This window comes from Sebastes umbrosus, chromosome 4, assembly GCF_015220745.1.
Source record: "Sebastes umbrosus isolate fSebUmb1 chromosome 4, fSebUmb1.pri, whole genome shotgun sequence".
Lineage (NCBI taxonomy): Eukaryota > Metazoa > Chordata > Actinopteri > Perciformes > Sebastidae > Sebastes > Sebastes umbrosus.
Window position 1 is genome coordinate 7,640,239 of NC_051272.1, and position 19,871 is coordinate 7,660,109.

At 38.9% G+C, this 19,871-nt stretch overlaps 1 protein-coding gene and 1 non-coding gene across 2 annotated transcripts; both read left to right on the forward strand.

Annotated features, from left to right (window-relative positions):
• The first annotated feature begins 2,695 nt into the window (after window positions 1–2,695).
• On the forward strand, window positions 2,696–19,093 carry eif4g2b (eukaryotic translation initiation factor 4, gamma 2b). Its single transcript, XM_037766743.1, has 20 exons — window positions 2,696–2,804; window positions 5,107–5,172; window positions 5,780–5,905; window positions 8,845–8,947; window positions 9,112–9,243; window positions 9,455–9,521; window positions 9,604–9,755; window positions 9,933–10,043; window positions 11,012–11,203; window positions 11,584–11,725; window positions 12,411–12,574; window positions 12,697–12,810; window positions 13,281–13,409; window positions 14,221–14,325; window positions 14,793–15,008; window positions 15,652–15,910; window positions 16,049–16,253; window positions 16,586–16,794; window positions 17,220–17,341; window positions 17,516–19,093. Exons 7-20 carry the CDS (start codon window positions 9,672–9,674, stop codon window positions 17,579–17,581), a joined length of 2,118 nt encoding a protein of 705 aa, XP_037622671.1. The 5' UTR covers window positions 2,696–2,804; window positions 5,107–5,172; window positions 5,780–5,905; window positions 8,845–8,947; window positions 9,112–9,243; window positions 9,455–9,521; window positions 9,604–9,671; the 3' UTR covers window positions 17,582–19,093.
• LOC119487742 lies at window positions 13,004–13,181 on the forward strand. Its single transcript, XR_005206793.1, has one exon. It is a non-coding gene; the product is annotated as a small nucleolar RNA SNORD97 (small nucleolar RNA).
• Window positions 19,094–19,871: the final 778 nt, after the last annotated feature.

Here is a 19,871-nt window from a genome sequence, read left to right on the forward strand (position 1 = left end):
TAAAATCCAGCAGGTATGTTCATATAAATATAATGATAGACCACCTGTTATCTTGGAAAGACCACATTGAATTTATTATTTGTAAAAACACAAAACAAAAAATTAACTTTGGGAGAGGTAAACAAATTTTTTTTTTTACTTCTGTGATTATGATTGTTCTACAGTTTTGTTATACTATACATGGTACAAGAGTTTGTCCACTACTTTAAAGCCAAACTCTATGAATCTGCCTATTATAATAACATGTTAAGGCTGGCTAAAACACCATCGTCTCTGACACACAACCATGTGAATATCAATGGTTACCATCAAATCGGAGATACAGGGTTTAATAAGGTTAGATTGAAGCACTCTTTTGTACATCCTAAAAAACTAAATATGGAGCCTAATAATCCCAGATCAGATGTGCGTTGAAGGGCCCTGAATATCGTCTTCTTGTGATTGTAATGTTTTAATGTACAGTATGTATCCTTGTTTTCGTGTCTTTGTCCTTTCTGTGGAGCTGCTGTGACGCAAAACAAATGTCAGACAATAATAAAGTATTATCGTATCGTTATCGTATTTGCAGGAAAATAAGACGGTAGTAATGCATATTATCAGATGTCATGTTGGTGTGCCGTTATCTTGCACAGGATGTTAGGCCAGTATCACTCACAAAAAAAACTGGCCTTTAAATCCTTAATATAGTCTCTCAGCCATGATGCTATACAAGCCTGCACAGACGAGTGGAAACATTAGCAGCTAACCACGCTGCCCTGCCCCAATATCACTGCATCATGGTGCAGCAGTAACGTTAGGTTTGCATGCTAGCTTGTCCTGTTTTCGGTCCAAATAGCAGGACATAATGTACACAGTCCATCTCTGATGAGACAGTAACACTAACGTTGTTATAATGTGACATGCATCTTCACATCAGAATCGCGTTTATTGCCAGGTGTATGAGGTATACACTAGGAATTTGCTTTGGTTTTGTTGGTGCAAATAAGCAGTATAATAACAAAAGAATAGATAAAAACGTTAGAACAAAATAAGCTGATGAACAAGCGATAAATTAAATAACAATAAATACATATTTTTGCCATTACATTGTAACTGCAATTTAAATCATAAAAAATAATCTGGATAATACAAATTACGTAATAGTTATCACTTATTATTTAAAAAAAATATCTCTAAATTATAGGGAAATAATCTACTTGGATTGGATGGATTGAATACATCCTATATACACTTACTTTACACTATACATCCTATATACACTTACTTTTCACTATACATCCTATATACCACTTACTTTACACTATACATCCTATATACCACTTTATAGACTGCATATAATGTACATATTACATGTATTTATTGTACATATTAAATGTATTTATTCATTGTACATACTACATTTATTTATTGTACATACTACATTTATTTATTGTACAAACTACATTTATTTATTGTACATACTACATTTATTTATTGTACATACTATATTTATTTATTGTACATACTATATTTATTTATTGTACATTACATTTATTTATTGTACATACTACATTTAATTATTGTACATATTACATTTATTTATTGTACATACTACATTTATTTATTGTACATATTATATGTATTTATTGTACATATTATATGTATTTATTGTACATATTACATTTATTTATTGCACATCCTACATTTATTTATTGACAGACTGTACACACTATGTTCACCCATTCACTCTGTATCTTTTATATACAATCTATTATTGTTTTTATCATTTTTGTTTACCTTTACCTCTCCTGTGTTTCAATCTGTTTGCTGATGTTGCTGCTTTGACACCTGAATTTCCCTCCGGGGATTAATAAAGGTTCATCTTATCTTATGTAACTGATATATCTTCACATAAAGGTTACACAACCGTCTGAACCATTTGTAAATAGTTTAAATCAATTGTACTCAAACGTAGTAAACATCTGATCAATGTTGTGACGTAGTAGTGATTTAGCAACCTAACCATCGATTAATAGAATAGAATAGAAAGCTTTATTGTCATCGTATTAAATACAACGAGATTCACAGTTGCCACTTATGGTCAGTGCTTTAAAACAAATACTTGACAAGACTAAACGAGGCAGATAAAATATATAACAGGTAAAAACACACACACACAGTTATAAAGCAAATAAAACAGGTAAAGTAGATGTAATAAATAAATATAAACATAAGTGTTACACTAGAAGTATAAAATATAGAAAATAGATGTAATGTAAACGGAGGGTATTGCACTTGTAAAATAGGGTAGGGTAGATGTAATAAATAAAATAAATAATGTTAGCCGATTAGCTGACGCACCTTTGCTTTGTTATAGCAGAGCAAAGATGAGCACATAATATAAATGTTTTGCTATGTGTTGTCATTGTGCCAAGCAGGCTCATCAATGCTCAACTACTAATTTGTGGTGTGTAACAGATCCTGTTTACAATCAGTACGTGGGTTGATAATTAGATTTGTCATTAGTGGTGTTACAGGCCTATAACAAAGCTCTGGCTACTGAGCTGTTTATCAAGCTAGTCCTTAGATAAATGCTGGATGCCTCATCGTGCCCTGTGTAATAATAGCTAATGATGTAGCCTTATGAATATGCATTGTTTTCCCCACAACCCCCCATGCGGTTACTAATTGCACTCCCTTTTTCTCTCTTCCTCAGCACCGTTTTCCCCATCCCCTCCTATTATTCTTATTCTTTTGAGTATTCATCATTGTCAAGCCGCCAAAGTGGAGAGTGTGATTGCAGAAGGGGGTGCTTCTCGTTTCAGGTAATATAAACCTAAAGCTTGAACAGAAAATAACAACAAGGAAATCCTTTTTATTTTTTTATTCCATGGTTAGCCCTCTGCTAGCTTTTTGGGCAGGAACTTCCGGCCTTGAGAACAAAGCAGGATGTGGGAAGGCTCAAAATGGATGTCAGACACTTCTCTTTGGGAAACCTTTTTGAAAAGGGGGGCTAGGTAGACATAATGAGCCCTAGGAGGATTTATGTCCTGTTGTTTGACTATTGGTGGTGGCACCCTGTTTTACAGTATAGAGAGTCACTGTCACACAATGTCACACACCCTGGATTACGTTTCAAAAAGACTAGATTGAGGCTTCAGATGCTCTGGGATACTCTATGTTAAATATTTAAATCACCTTTTATTTAAGGTTGCCGTTTTATGGTGCACCTTTTCAATGAGGTCCAGAAATAACTATTTTCACGTTATCACGTTATTATTTTCATGTTATTTGGCAGATGGCAAATTGGTTTACCGTAGGGCTGGGCAATATATTGATATTATATTGATATTGTGATATGAGATTAGATATCGTCTTAAATTTTTGGATATCGTAATATGGCATAAGTGTTGTCTTTTTCTGGTTTTAAAGGCTGCATTACAGTAAAGTGATGTAATTTTCTGAACTGAACAGACTGTTCTAGCTTTTCCTTTACAAACTTAGTCATTATATCCACATTACTGATGATAATCAAAAATGTCATCGTGCAAATATTTTGTGAAAGCACCAACGGTCAACCCTACAATGTTTTTGCATTATCGATATCGAGGTATTTGGTCAAAAATATCAGGATATTTGATTTTCCCCATATCGCCCAGACCTAGTTGATCATTAAAATGTTTCAAAAATGCCTTGAATATAACTTCACAAGGCTTGCAGACGCCCTGAATATACAAATAATCAGTCCCAGTCACCAGCCGATATGCTGCATTGACTTGCAGTTCAACACACTGTTATGAAAATTTGAATATTAATAGACCATGATGTCTATGTTCAAACAGCATCAGAGCAGTCGGTGTGAAGAACAACCTGTTCTGCTTTTCCACTGCACCTGAAACCGTGCACGTCGCCTTAGCTTTTGTGCATCACATAGTATTCAGTTATCTAAGATCATTACAGAAATGTAATGGTGATTTTCAGTACTGATTACTTCTGATCATTTACACTGCATGATTTCAGGGAAAAGTTCAGCAACATAAAGCTGATCGAACTTGGCAATAATTTATTTGCGAGCATTAAATCAGTAACTCTCAAACTTAGGTTGGTCAATAATACATTCTTCAAAACAATCAAACAGAAGCCAGTTATACATTGCAACACTAAAAGGCAGAGGTAGAAAATACTTGTAAGTTGCATAACAGAAAACCAATTTAGTGATCAAATAATGGATTTATTTGGGGAGCAATTACCCAATGGAAATCACAGGTGCATGTGCAACATGAAAAGTGTAGCCTTGGTAACGTACAGTATATCTGTGGAAGATACAACCGACGTACATTAATGTACACGCTATCACCTTAGGCTACATCTACACTAATTAGTTTTCCTCGTCTGGACGGAGATCGTTTTCATTTTAAAACAAAAACATATTAGTGTGGACGTAGCCTTATTTGTGCTGCATTTGGCGTTGCTCTATAGGTGTGTGCATTGTCATACTTGAAGCTGCATCTCTGGCTCTCCAACAACTGATCGTGACAGTCACTTCAAACTGCATCATGCAGTGTTTATTTCTTGAAGCTGTTAGCCAGGCCAGTATTTCTAAGTTTGGACACTCAGTTTAAGTCGATAGGTTATTGGTTTTGTGATCACTGACTGACTTGTTTTTCCTGCAGTTATAATACTTAAATAATCTTCCAAAATACAGTGATCAAGTTTCAAGGATACAACCAGTTAATAGTTCAATTTATGACGTAGTATAGTGTTTGTCACGATACTGGTATTTCTGTCTTTGACACAATACCTTGAAAAATATCAATATTCAATGCCATTTTCGAAACCACAGGGACAAATTGACACAACATTGAGGGTATAAGATTTTAGTTTTTTATTAAAAGATGGATAGCAGTGTGTGTGTCAAGCACATCTGATACCAGACTACCATCGATATTGTGGAAAATAAGTATTGAAACCATTTCAAATATTCAGTATTGATACTTTGATATTTTTGACAACACTAATTCAGTACAATTAATCTTGTTTCTTATGAGATCAAGATGCAGGCTCATTCCATTTTATGCAGTGTTGCATGAACCTAATTGGTTCCCTTCCTTGTGTTTGCTTCTACAGTGCTTCTTCGGGGGGAGGAGGTGGTAGGGGCGCACCTCAGCACTATCCCAAGACTGTCGGCAACAGGTTTGTCATGTGGAATTTTTCAAGAGGACACTTAATGTGATTTAATTATTGGCACTAGTAGTTTCCCCCACTGCAGAAAAAGTGGACTAGACAACAATTAAAGGGCCCAAATTCCAGGAAACTTTGATTTGAATTCCCAGAAGTCCTGTAACATGATGTCAGCTGCAGATAGCACAAGCATGTTTACCAACCGGGCAGTCTGGGATTATTTTATAACAAAGGGTAAAAAAGGAGGAAAGGCACTGGAAACAGTGTACTCACACTTGTTTTGACAGCACAGTTATTTATCTACATCCAACGGGTGAATTTTGTTTAAAGTAAATAATAAGATGTGTTTTTTTTCCTATTGGGGCCCGTCTGTGTAAATTGGACACAAGTTGATGGACCTGGTGGTGCAGCATTTGTAGTATGAGTGTGCAGTCACTTGTAAAATAAGCATTTAAGGGATTAGGTTTTGTCCTGCTAGAACAATAACTGTATTGCAAGGGCGGTGTATTTTTCTGTACCAGCCAGGATGTCACCAGATTCTGTTGTACTCAGTCTCTCTCTCTCTCTCTCTCTCTTTCTCTCTCTTTCTCTCTCTCTCTGTATTTCTGCATTTCTGCAGCGAGTTCCTGGGGAAAACCCCAGGGCAAAGCGTTCAGAGATGGGTTCCTTCACGAAGCACTAGACGAGATGTCAACTCCAGCAACGAAAAAGAGCGACACGATGGAATCTTCAGGAAAGTGAGAGGGTAAGGTCCAAGCCCGTATACATGAGTTAATTATCCATCCCCGGTGGATACCGGCTAAAAGTTATTATTTTTTGCTACCTCTTTCATAGAAAATAGTTTGCAAGAATTTTTATCGCTTTCTTGCAAAATTTAGAAAACCCACCTGCTTAACCCTTAAAAAAATAGACCTCCCGCAGCGGGAGATCACAGTTTGCATGATCCTGTTTAAGTCAATGTAAAATATAAACCATACTATCTAGAGCATTCATTCTTTTTTGCAACAGAAAGTCAAGGCTTCGGTCTTTCGCATCATCATGTTATATGCTCGTTATGATGTCATTACATTACGTGCGGTACCAATGGTAAAATGCACGGTAGCGCCAGAGTATTGCCCCGCAGGCGGCTGTGGGAGATCGCTGTTAATTGCTGCTAAATCAATGTAAAATAAAAACCTTAATAGCTAGGGCATTCATTCTTAAAAATTCTCAAAAATGTTATCTCAAAAACTAAAAAATTGTGCATAGTTCAAATAACTTGTGAGTGTTAAGAAATATGTTTCTACATTTAGAAATATTTTGGATCAATATGTTTTGTGTGTTTATTTAGTAATATTATATGAAAAGCCATTTCAGATTTTTGTATTTTTTCAATCAATGACCCAATTTCAATACTTTTGTCAATTATTATGGTTTATTGACAGTTATATATAATTATATAATCTTTTAGTTTAGGTTGTACAGATTTTAGGGATATGGAGAATTTGAAGTTATAACTTAACTTCTGAAATAAGCAAAAATACCAGAGTAGGCACTGGCGGACCATTTCTATTGCAGAGTTCATAGGGTTAACAGTGAGTGTGGTTTGGCTTGCCAAATTTAATTCATGATTGCCAGAAGAGCTCTCCTGAAGGAAAATGCCAGTCAATTTTTGACCAATAATTTTTAAATTTGGAACAGTGTCTATGAAAAAGGTTACAGGACTTGAGGTCAGGTTGACTTAAAGGAGACATCTAATGAAAAACTCACATTTTCAGTGCTTGTGCTCATATATTTGGGTATCTGGACTGCCGACTAACCCACAAACTGTGAAATAAGACAACCCAGTCAGTTTTTTTGTGGGCTGCTTAGATCAGAAAACATGTGATTCAACAAGCCATTCAGATTTAACTCCCCTTCCTATGTCACATACAGGCTCGTTAGAATATACCGCCCACCACTTGAGAACTACCTTTGCAAAGGTGCACCATATTTTTCTCACAAGCCAATCAGAGCAGCTTTTTCAGGAGGGAGGGCTTAAAGAGACCAGTGCTAAAGCGTTTCAGACAGAGGGTGAATACAGGTTTATTCAGACAGACAGTATGAGAAAGAATGTGTCTTTTGAACATTGAAGCATTAAACATGTTCTAGTAGAAACCCTAAATACAAGTATGAACCTGTAAATGAACATGATATGTCCCAATTAAAGACATTTTCTAATTGCTGTCAGAAAATCAAAGGTCTTCCACTGAATCTATCGAAGTCAAGATCAGGAGTTTATCAGTCGCGTCTTACATGATTTTACATTTCTTCATGTAGTCCAACAGGGACATGTTGTGAGTGTTGAATTGCAGTAGTTTTGCAATCACTAAAATGGCATGTGTTTTGCTAAAGGCACTTAAGCCCTGTTCCCTTCTGTCAGGTGATGTTTACAAGTACAAAATATGAAGAGATGACAGAATTCCCTTCAAGAATGTAGACTAGCTGGTGGCCAAAACAGGAGGCATACGTTAGACTCTGCAGTCTGAGCTCAGGGAAATTAAGTAAACTACTGCACATGTTAAATCTATGTACAATCATTTAGCCACATTTAGATCAAATTGCTGTTTTCCTTTTGTAATATATACCAAAATAAAAAAAAGGTAACCTCTGTATCTCCCTCCTCATCATCCAGGGCGTAATTCCTCTTGTTGCTAACATACTTTTCTAAATGCCTGATCAGAAAATCAAGGTGTCTAACATGAACTCACACACTGCTCTCTGTAAAAAGCCAGAGAAAGCCAACGTGGATAATGAGATTTAGTAAACAAAGCCTTTGGATTTATAAAGCATTATTAATTGGCTCTGTTGCACCGTGTCACAGCAAACAAAGTGATATGCTGCAGCTTTCTCACAGAAGTGTGAAGGAGTGGTTAGGTTGTGAAGGATTATAGAATGGTTGATGGATCATTTTTGAAAGATTACAGCTGAGACATAATGCAGTATGATACAATAATTGACTGACTTTGACTTAACATTAACTTAAAACAAATACCCAGCTTCAAACCAGCAGTCTTGCTGCTTGGTATCTTTAATGCTCCTGTCAGACTGGTGCAGTAACCATGAACAAACCTGTGTTTTTCATGGGTCTGACGCAGGAAACATAGGTTGCATTAACTTAAGAGTAGAGCAAAGAGAAATAGTTCAGTTGCTCCACTTTGCCTGCAGCTTTACATAGAATCTCCAGAGTAAGCATTTAAGTGCCAAGATTGACTGGGTTTTATGCAAAACTTGTCTGTTTACTACTGTTTGTGATGTCAAATTTGACACACCAGAAAAGGCATACTTGTCTACTAGCGATGGGAAATCATCGCCTATTTTTAGCGGGTTTTCCTGCATTTAAAGAACACGCATATATGCGCTAATTTTGGTGGAAAAAGGGGTGTTGGTGCATGTCTTAAAAGTCATTGAGTGTCATCATCACTGATCATAAACCCAATAGAGGGAGTTGAGGGAGGGCAACTGGGCAAGTTTTTTTTTTTTGTTTTAATCAGGATGGAATTTCTTTTGCTGAGGTTGTCCTGTGGCACACCGCCATATGCAACTAAGCATACGGGAAAACCTTCTTGATAACAGTATGTCATGACAACAACTCGATCTTGCATAATCGTACTGACTTCCTTATCTCGCCACCTCTCCCTTCCCCTCTTGTTTTTATTTTTCTAGCATACTCAACAAACTCACGCCTGAGAAGTTTGACAAGCTATGCCTTGAGCTCCTGAACGTGGGCGTAGATTCAAAACTCGTCCTTAAAGGAATCATCTTGCTGGTAAGAGAACATTTTTATTCTTAAGTCCTCCACTAAATGGAAATTTATTCATCCACTCTTGGCAGGCTGCTCTGAGTGACTCATTCTCATCCACGTTTTAATGACCTGAGTGGTCCCTCTCTGGTTTCTCCCCTCTCTCTCCTCCCTCCCTTGCCGGGGTTCAGATTGTAGACAAAGCCCTAGAAGAGCCGAAGTATAGCTCGCTCTATGCTCAGCTATGTCTGCGTTTGGCAGAGGACGCACCAAACTTTGATGGCCCTTCATCTGAGATCCAAACATCCCAAAAGCAGAGCACAGTAAGTGTGGCTGCTCACATTTTGCCGCATAGTTAAATAAATGTTCAAGCCTTGAGTGCATTTGTTCTCCTCATTTATCACTACAGTCATTACTATTCTCACTCTTCCTGCAATAAAAGCTGTTTTTTTTTCTCTTCATGATTATATTGCTGTCGTTATTAATACCTCCCTGCAATTCAATTGTAAAATGAAACTTTTTTTGCTATTCTAGACCTTCAGAAGACTGCTGATTTCCAAACTTCAAGATGAATTTGAAAACCGTACCAGAAATGTTGAAAGTAAGTTCATGTCTTGAGAATCTTTTAGCTCATTTCATCATCGCCTGTCCACTACTAACCTCTGTTTCTCCTCTCACTTCAGTCTATGACAAACATGACAACCCTCTTACTTCTGAGGAGGAGGAGCAGCGTTCCATTGCCAAGGTCAAGATGCTTGGCAACATTAAATTCATCGGGGAACTTGGCAAACTCGACCTCATCCACGAATCTATCCTTCATAAGTGCATCAAAACAGTACGTGCACTCTCTCCCCTTTTTTGTGTGTGTTTGAAATTCACTTCCTTTGAAAATTTCGAAGGCACATCAAGGGTTCGAATCAAAAGAAATCCTGCATACCTTCATGAAAACCAGAGTCGAGTACCGTGTATGACCCCCGATCTGCCTTCCTTCTCTCCTTAATCTTTTCTGAAGCTTCTGGAAAAGAAGAAGAGAGTCCAGCTCAAGGATATGGGGGAGGATCTGGAGTGCCTCTGTCAGATAATGAGAACAGTGGGGCCGAGACTCGACCATGATAAAGCAAAGGTAACTGCTACAGGCTTTTAATGTCACCATAACCATCTGGGGAGGCTGTATATGGTGTGCGGAACATGTCAAATTCAACACGCGGGGACAATTTTTTAAAAGCTTTTTCATAACTTTTTTATAAGAGACTCAGTTATTTATGCTTTTGCATGCAGAAGTAAAACCCTGAAGTTCAAGTTTCAGTTTTATTTGTCATGTGCAACACACAGGTACAACGGTACAATGAAATGTTTAGGATGAGAGAACGGGTCAGCTCAGCACTAAAAGCAATATATTAAAAAGATTTTTTTTTAAAAATGCAATTGTTTTTCAACAATAAAATAGGAATATAATGATTAAAAGTAGAAATAAAATGTCTATATCCACATCAAGTGTTCTGTAAGTTGTAAACAATACAAATAATGCAAAGAAATAAATACTGGATGGATATATGTGGATGACTGGATGATTATGTGCAGTATGTATATGTGAATATGTACTGTATGTACACTTAGTAGGATTTATATTTACAGTGATATACTACAATATGTGCACTGTAAATTATAATCTAAAAATGTGCATTAAACTAAATCATAATTATAACGGCAGCAGTGGATATTTGGTGTATGATTGATTAAGTGTTCATCAGACATGACATAAATCAAAAGAAATATAGTACTATAAATAATAATAAAGCTTTAGTCAATAACTTTAAATTTCTAGAAAATGGTAGGGTGGTAAACCAGACATTTTTTGCATTCTGGTTTTGGCTAGCTAGTTTTTTTTTCTTAACTCTGCCAGCCTCTTTTCCCTGTGCCTTTGTGGTCCTGCCTGGATCGACTGTCATTTCAGGTCATGGTCTAAGCTCACCTAAAGCCCCACTTGGCTCACAGCCAGTGTTAAATCCTGCTGCCATACTGTACATACAAACTCTGCCTGTCCTCTCACCCCCTGCCTCCTCTCTCTCTCTCTCCATCCTTTTTCTTCAGTCTTTAATGGATCAGTATTTTGGCCGTATGCGATCCTTAATGAACAACAAGGAGTTGCCCGCTAGGATCCGCTTCTTGCTGCAAGACACAGTGGAACTGCGAGAAAACAACTGGGTCCCCCGCAAGGCTTTCATCGACAACGGACCAAAGACGATTCACCAGATCCGTCAGGATGCAGTGAAAGTGAGTGCGGTGAGAAATGATGGTGCTCATTGTTCAGATCGCCCACATTTTGGCATGATTAATAGTTAATGTCCAACATCAGAGGCCGAGGTGTTAAAGGGCTCCATGAATAAACTTGTACTATTAAAACCCTCTCTTCCAAACAAAGAACCAGTTTCTGCACATCAGCAGGCAACCTATTGTGAGGAGTGTGAGTCAGCAGACATTGTCCTGATGATACAATATGCACAGGATGTAATTAAGTTTCTGGCTTGATAACAATCATGTAGTTTAGTATGGAGTGTGGAACTCCCTCAAGTTAAAGTTAGAAATTCTTGTCGAGCTCTGGGTTGAACTTGTAATCATGTTATTGGACAATTTAATGATCTCTTTTCTGTGTGTTCCTGTAGGATTTGGGTGGTTTCATCCCAGCACCCATGTCTCAGGGGATGAGGATGGACTTCTTCCTGGAAAGCCCCTTCATGCCCAACAGAATGAAACTTGACAGGGAGACTCTCGGGGGATTGGCCGATATGTTTGGGCAGATGCCAGGTATGGGCTTTATTCCTCGCTGTCTCGACCTGCGTAGCCACGTGTCGTCATGTTTTATTTTCTTTTCCATGTTGTCGATGTTCAATCTGGACTCGCTTTTTTAATTCTTACCAGCATTACAAAGCCGGTTAAAATCATTCATTTGCCTAAAGAATAACCCATTTAGAAGTTGTTGTGGTACGAATCAAATTTTGTATCTGTTCAAAATGTACCTTAAAGGGAGATTTGTCAAGTATTTAATACTCTTATCAACATAGGAGTGGGAAAATATGCTTGCTTTATGCAAATGTATGTATATATTTTTTATTGAAAATCAGTTACCAACACAAAACAATAAAAGCCCAACAGGCAAAAACAGCTGTCAGTGTGCTGACTTGACTATGACTTGCCCAAAACTGCATGTGATTATCAGTAAGTGAGCATGTCGTGGGTACCCATAGAACCCATTTTCATTCACATATCTTGAGGTCAGAGGTCAAGGGACCCCTTTGAAAATGGCCATGCAAGTTTTTCCTCGTCAAAATTGAACGCAACTAAACTAAACTAAAAGTGATAAAAATAGTTTGATCTGCTTTTATGATTAGCCTGGGATGGTCATTTCATATAATACTCCAATGTTTCTCCTGATTGGACCCACTCCGCTGTGTAAAATCTCTAACATCATCTTTTTACTTTACTTACTCAGGCGGTGGGATTGGAACTGGCCCGGGGGTTATTCAGGATAGGTACTCGCCCACTATGGGACGCCATCGCACCAACCCGCTCTTCAACGGCCACAGTGGCCACACCGCCCCCCAGCCACAGTCACAGTTCGACGCGGGGCCAAAGTCTTTTGTTAAGTCCAACCAGGTAATCCTGCTAACAACATTAAAATCATTCAGGCAAACAGTTGATCGATCTCTGTTTCTCTACAAATCCTGAGGTCAAAAGCTTAAGAAAGTGATCCACTTTGCCCATGTGACTTTCAACAGGTTCAGAACCAGCATTTCCTCAACCAGAACCAGAACCACCTGGCCCAGCAGCAGGTCCAGTCCAAGGACATGCCTCCACGATTCATAAAGAAAGGACAGCTCAATGCAGATGAGGTAACTAGAACTAGTTATAGCTGGGTTGCAGGATATGGACAAAAACATTTTGTCATCAAGCTCGAAGCTTATAATTACATTTTCATAAAGTTGAAACATCAGCCTCCAGAGACAAATCCTGTCGTTTAAGATATAATCACACCAGCATCAGTGGCTGTATGGTGCAGTCCTGCCTGCCGGTGTTCAAGTCTTCATGCCCAGTGATTATAAAAAGACGCGTTATTCTGAGGAACACAACCTGCTACCAGTCTTTCCTCTATCGTGTTCTCTATCTTTGATATCCATCTTTCTTATCCTCCCTCCGCTCCTCCTCCTCTTTTCCTCAAACTGGTAGCTGGTCCGCTGACTGCGATTATGAGATATGAGGGCATGGATGTAGCCGATGTTCAGATTTTTTTTTGATTTTTTTTTAAAGAGCATGTCTAATCTTAATGTATGCTCTGTGTTCATGGCGCTTCCCGGTCCCACAGATCAGCCTCAGGCCTGCTCAGTCATTCCTCCTCAACAAGAACCAGGTACCCAAGCTCCAGCCCCAGATCCCCACCATGATGCCTCCCAGCGCTCAGCCCCCACGCACTCAAACCCCCCCTCTGGGACAGGTAAGAGATGAGCCCTACTCACGGTTTGCCACTAGATTATTTTAACTAACATAAACCTAGATAAGAGGGTAGAAAACAATTAAACAATAGGAAAAAAAAGTGTTAAAGAAAATTAAAGTTTTTATGACGAAGAGCATGTGAAAGGAAACAAGAAGCCTGGCCAAACCCTAATCATCATAACAGGGTTCCAGCGGATCCTTGAAAAGTCTTAAGTCATTGAATTCATGAATCAAAAAATAAGGCCTTAATTGGTATTAAAATGTCTTAAGTCAATCTTTCAAAATGTCTTAAAAATGCTTAGGAGTAGGATTTTTTGACTCTTTTTTTATTGCAACGTAAAATCTCAAAATAATTGGTAACATCTATTTTATAAAAAATAAATTACCAAATGCCTCTTGCGTTAACGTCACGCAAATCTGGATAGCAGAACCAACAACGCTCATATTTTGTTTCCGGTGGGGATGCTCAGAGCAGAAGAACCACTGTCTGCTAGCTTGCTCTCACTGTACCCTGAACGACACGTGGGAAATGCACATTTAACGAAAATTGAGTGTTCAACCAAGATTTCGCAGCACGGCTGAAACCAGTACAAGGCGCTGTATACGAGGCCTGGTGTATTTTATGCAAAGTGTTTTTGAATTTCAGCACGGTTATTATAAAATTGGTCTTAAATTTCATTCCGAGTGGCAATAAAAAAAAGTCTTTTAAAAGTCTTAAATCAAACTTGCCTTAAGCTGTAGGAATTCTGTTAAAATGTTATGGTTTATTGGTGGAACTCTATCTGTAATAATCACTTGACCTTTTGGCTCAGCCTCCACAGCTTGGCCTGAAGACCAACCCTCCGCCCATCCAAGAGAAACCTCAGAAGATAAACAAGAAACCTCCTCCTGCCAAGGAGGAGCTGCTTAAAATGACGGTAGGCAAAACAAAAATTGTATGTCTTTTCCAGAACTGCTTCAATATATGAACAATGGGGAGGTTTAATACAAATTTAATTGGGCACAGTAAAACCAGCAAGGAGTGCAATAAAGAGGAGAAATCAGGAATGCAATAAAACGGCCACAACTTACATTTTCATAATGACCGCACCAGTCGGTTAGAAAATGTTGAACGAACCTTCCCAAACCCATCCTAAAGACTGTACCATGTGCCAAACAGGTAAATAATGTAGTTAAAATAAGACTATTGATTTGGAACGATTTCCTTTTTTCTCCTTTTCTTTAGACCTCAGAGTTGGTTTAAATCATTAGAGAATTATTAACTGCTTGTCTTTGAAAAGTATCACTTCTGTGTCATGAAGAGCATAAATCAGTTTTCATTATTCACATTTGGTGATCAAACCGGCCCCAAGCTCATTTCTGTGCGCTCCACTCTCCACTTCAGGAGGCGATCGTGACTGAGTTCTTGAACAGCAAGAACCTGACTGAGGCTGTGAGCGGCGCGCGAGAGATGAAGGCTCCCAAGCACTTCCTGCCGGAGATGCTGAGTAAGATCATTGTGTGCTCTCTGGACCGTCCCGATGAGGACAAGGAGCACGCTAGCACTCTGATCCACACGCTCCGCACCGAGGGCCTCATCACTGGAGAGAACTTCATGCAGGTAGCCAGCAGTCCTTTTATATCCGACTCAAACTACACTGACGCATGTTCTAAGTAAACTGTTGACATTTTATTTCAATTAACTGGACAAAATGGAAAGTATACGTCTCAAACTTTAGACCTGATCTTGTGTAAATAAGCATTAGGAACATACTAGTGTAATCATTACTTCCCAATTGTTTATGATGTAATCTGTATATTGATCTAATTTTGTATTCTCTATTTTTCTCATTATTGTTATTTATTTTATTTATTTGTATTTTTGTTATTACTATTATTGTTATCATTTTATCATTATGTGGTGTCAATTTAGTTTCTGTTCATTTTGTATCTCTAAAAATCAAAAAGAATATTACAAAAAGTATTAAAATTACAAAGACATAATTGTACTGGGTTACAGTAGCGGTTACTGGTCACTACTAGTAATAATTGCATAAATAAAAATCCAGCACAATATCTCAGGGATTTGCTTAAAAGGAGGAGGAAACAAAACCATCTCACAATTGAGTTTGATGTTTTTTGAATCATAACAAATTGCCCCATAGAGGTAGCTGTAATTAATCTTAACATATTTGTCACTGATGGAGACCAGAAGCGGACTGCATCATTATTCATGCTCTGGCATTTTCCTTCCTCTCTCGCAGGCTTTCCTCAACGTCCTGGACCAGTGCCCTAAGATCGAGCTGGACGTACCCCTGGTGAAGTCCTACCTGGCCCAGTTTGCGGCTCGGGCCATCATCGCAGAGCTGGTGAGCGTGGCGGAGCTGGCTCACCCGCTGGAGAACGGCACGCACTTCCCCCTCTTCCTGCTCTGCCTGCAACAGACGGCCAAGCTGAAGGACCGAGAGTGGCTCACCGACCTCTTCCAGCAGAGCAAGGTCAACATGCAGAAGATGCTCCCAGGTACTTTTACGTTCTTGCTACAAACATCAACATCCAACGGATTAAATCTTTACAGACTCTGCCCTAACACATCCCACTGAGGGGACGGTTGTTACCATTGTGACCTCTTCTGAACACCTGACTTGTTGTTCTTGGCAGAAATCGATCAGAACAAGGACCGCATGCTGGAGATCCTGGAGGGGAAGGGCCTGAGCTTCCTGTTCCCGCTGCTGAAGCTGGAGAAGGAGCTGCTGAAACAGATCAAGGCAGACCCCTCTCCACAGTCCATCTACAAGTGGATTAAAGACAACATCTCGCCCAAGCTTCACACCGATAAAGGCTTTGTCAACATCCTCATGACCAGGTAAATATACAGCAGATGTTTTTCAAGTTACTTTTGATGGAGGCTCAATTTAAGTTCATCAATTAAGTAATGAGCATTTAAGTGTGAGAACAGTAAAAGTGGTTTGTGTTTCAGGCTTTTCTTTGACCAGCTAGTGCCTATAATATAACTTTTAATGCAAAATTTGCATTCCCACTGCCTAGGGCTGCAACTGCTAAAGATTATTTAGATTATCAATTCATCCACCCGTTATGTTCTCGATTAGGCATGGGACCATCTGAAAATGTCATGTCACAATTGTCCTGGCCAAAAAAAATTGTGTAATCGACCACTGCCTTGTGATCTTTTCTCAGTTTCCTCCAGTACATCTCCCAGGAGCTGTGCATGGCGGAGGGCGATGAGCAGCTGGCGGCCCCCTCCAAAGAGCAGCTGGAGCAGGAGAAACAGCTTCTGCTGGCCTTCAAGCCCGTCATGCAGAAGTTCCTGCACGACCACACCGAGCTGCAGGTCAGCGCCCTCTACGCCTTGCAGGTGCACTGCAACACCAGCACGTTCCCTAAAGGTACAGTACCCCGTGAGTCTGGGGCAATCCACTAGAGCTGGACAGATACAGCCGTTATTAACCAAATATATCGGTTTGCATGCAGCAGCCACATGTCATGGTAGGTAAATAATTTGGTCATAATTCTTGGTCAAATGTATTAATGTAAACGAATGGATATTAACTGTTTTTTAAAGCACACAGCAGCAACTGGATAAAACAATGATTTTAATGCACTATAACTACCATTTTTCTTAGAAAGGCATTTTTATACCTCAGCGCCGGCTGTGGCTGGAGGCATTATGTTTCCGCGTTGTCCGTCGGTCCATACGTACAGTACATCCTACCAGAGGAAAACGCTATATGGACACACGCCCTAAAGCAACAAATAATGTTCCTTAAGTGGAAACATTCATTTAACATTTTTTTTTAATCTTTCAACTAAGGCATGCTGCTGCGCTACTTTGTCAACTTCTACGACATGGAGATCATTGAAGAAGAAGCCTTCCTTGCATGGAAAGAAGACATCACCCAAGAATTCCCTGGAAAAGGAAAATCTTTATTCCAGGTACAGTAATGCCATCACAGTGGGGGAGGGTTTCCTCAAACATCCTCAAACATCTTCAGTCGTGGGATTGCTCTTATGAAAAGAGATTGCCATGTTTGATTTGTGTGGCTGAATATCCTCAGCTATTCATAAACATTTTTGTACAAGACTGACGTGATTTCTCCCTTCTGTCAGGTCAACCAGTGGCTCACCTGGCTGGAGACGGCGGAGGAGGAGGAGTCTGAGGACGAAGCCGATTGAGAAGCCAAGAAGAAGCGTCACGGTGTAGAAGATCGACCGTATCTCTATTAGTACACTCGCCTTTCCTTTATTTAACTCCATTCTTAATTTAACCACTACCACGTGGCACTTACAAATATAAACCGAAAGCTTGTACCTGTAGGGCCTCATGTGTTACCACCCGCACAGCGACGATGGGCTGTGAGGCATCATTTGATCTGTTGCCTAAAGGATGTTTGATTCTGTGTCCTGATCAGCTACATGAATTCTGAAGTCTGGAGTGGCTCAACCATGTGTTTATTATTTTTTTTTCTTTTTGCTCTGACTGAAGTTTATAACTTTTTTTCACTGTATTGCATGTTTGTTTTTTTTCATTTCCACTCAGTTTTTACTGAGTTAAACCTTCCCCAGTAGCCTTATTTAAGAATGCGTAGGCTTTCCTCCCTAAATAAATCAAATTAGTGGTCATCTTCGCTAATGCTAGTTAAAAGCATCCGGCTATTAACAAAAGGTGTCGTCAGTGACCTGCTACGGTGATCTTCTGTAAAGGCCCGGCCTGGATTCCCTTCCATCACACTCATGTTATCCTAGCAGAGGGGATTTAAGTCACCAAACAGGCTGCAGCGTGATCCATATAGTGATAATCAAAGACAATATGTGGCATCAAGCCTTTGTCTCAGAAAGTATGACGGATGGCAAGGAGGCTCATTAAATTGAGAGCAAAGCATAAGTTGACATTAAATGAATTAAGATGCGTTTAGTCAACATATGCTTACTAAAAAACCTGTTTACCCTTTTTTTTATTATTATTAATAAAAGTGCTCTTCGTAGTCGCTGATGAGCATCTCCCCTTTTTTTGTGATTCCTCCCTTCTGTCCCTCTTTTCTTGTCTTTTATCACCTGAGTGGTTGCAGTACTCATGATCCTCCTAATGTTACAATATTTTAAAAAGTTGTAATCATTGGTGTGCCGCCGTAACGTTTCAAAGTTGCCTGTGTTTCTACCTCTTAGTTAGATGGGCTTTTGTTTAGTTTTTTTTTTGTGCTAGGATAATGAAATCTACTAAGAAGAACCTATAGCCCACGCTGATGCTGAAGTATTTGATTTAGACCTGGCCTAAACTGCACAATAAATTCATCGAAGCAGACCTTTCTCTACGACGCTTCACGTGGTTTACAAGTATTAATATTTAAGCACTTAAGAAAAGCTCGTGAGTTTCATCTCACCCAGAATTTGGAGTAACGGTGCGAATGTTGCCTGCTTATTTTCAATCCTCAATATGGAATATGAAACAAGTGGATTTTTAATATTTTCCTGAATTGGCAAAAGCAAACCTTTTTGAATAGGTTGTAATCGATTCCCCCCCCTTCACCAAAATAAGTAAGAAACATCGACTTTTACCCAAGAATTGTGCTGACAAGCCATGTTTATGTATAAGGCAATGGATTTGGATCATATTGTAAGGTATTAAAAATTTACTGTGCACCTCCTATTGCTTTAATGTCAATAAAGTCCAGTACATGAGCACCAAAACTAGTTTTCACCTTTATTTACACTGATTTTCTTTACATATCCAAACGTTTCACACTCTGTAACACACTTTGATGACCACAATCTCGACGTATTAACGATGTAAAAAAATTGTTAACATTTTCTTTTTAGGAAAATGATTGAATTAAATTTACTCTCGTCTTGACCACACTAATAAGTAAAAACCAAGGTATGATTGATCTGTACTGCACATTTTACCAAAGTTATGTTTAAAAAAAAGTACAAAAACATGCCCTTGGCATTATGAGTCATTAAATGTCTCCAAACAAAACCCTGATAGTAATTAAAACTACTAGAGTTTGACATTCAAGTGACTTTGGAAATTTAGTTACAGTTGCTCAATTGTGTCAGCCCCAGATACAAATACATAGCTGTCCATCTTAAAGGTACAGTATGTAGTTTTTAGGGGGATATGGAATATAATAAGTATGTTTTCTTTAGTGTATATTCATCTGGAAATAAGAATTGTTGTGTTTTCGTTAGCTTAGAATGAGGCGTTCATATCTACATATTGAGCGTGTCCTCTTCACGGAGCCGGCTGCCATCTTTCTACAGTAGCCCAGAACGGACAAACCAAACACTGACTCTAGATGGAGTCATTCACGTTTTCACCTCGGCCACTGTAGTTCTCCTAAGCGCTTGGCACAGCAAGGAAACAGGAACATTTCCATCTGGTTGCAATCTGCAACCGCACCGCTAGATGCCGCCAAATCCTACACACTGCACCTTTAAACAAGGATGTTGAGGATTTTAAAACATC

Coding starts and splice junctions, on each gene's coding strand:
- eif4g2b (XM_037766743.1), top strand. CDS start 9,672: ATGCTTGGCAACATTAAATTCATCGGGGAACTTGGCAAACTCGACCTC. Junction 11,726..12,410: donor TATGTTTGGGCAGATGCCAG/GTATGGGCTTTA, acceptor TTACTTACTCAG/GCGGTGGGATTGGAACTGGC. Junction 17,342..17,515: donor AAGGAAAATCTTTATTCCAG/GTACAGTAATGC, acceptor CCCTTCTGTCAG/GTCAACCAGTGGCTCACCTG.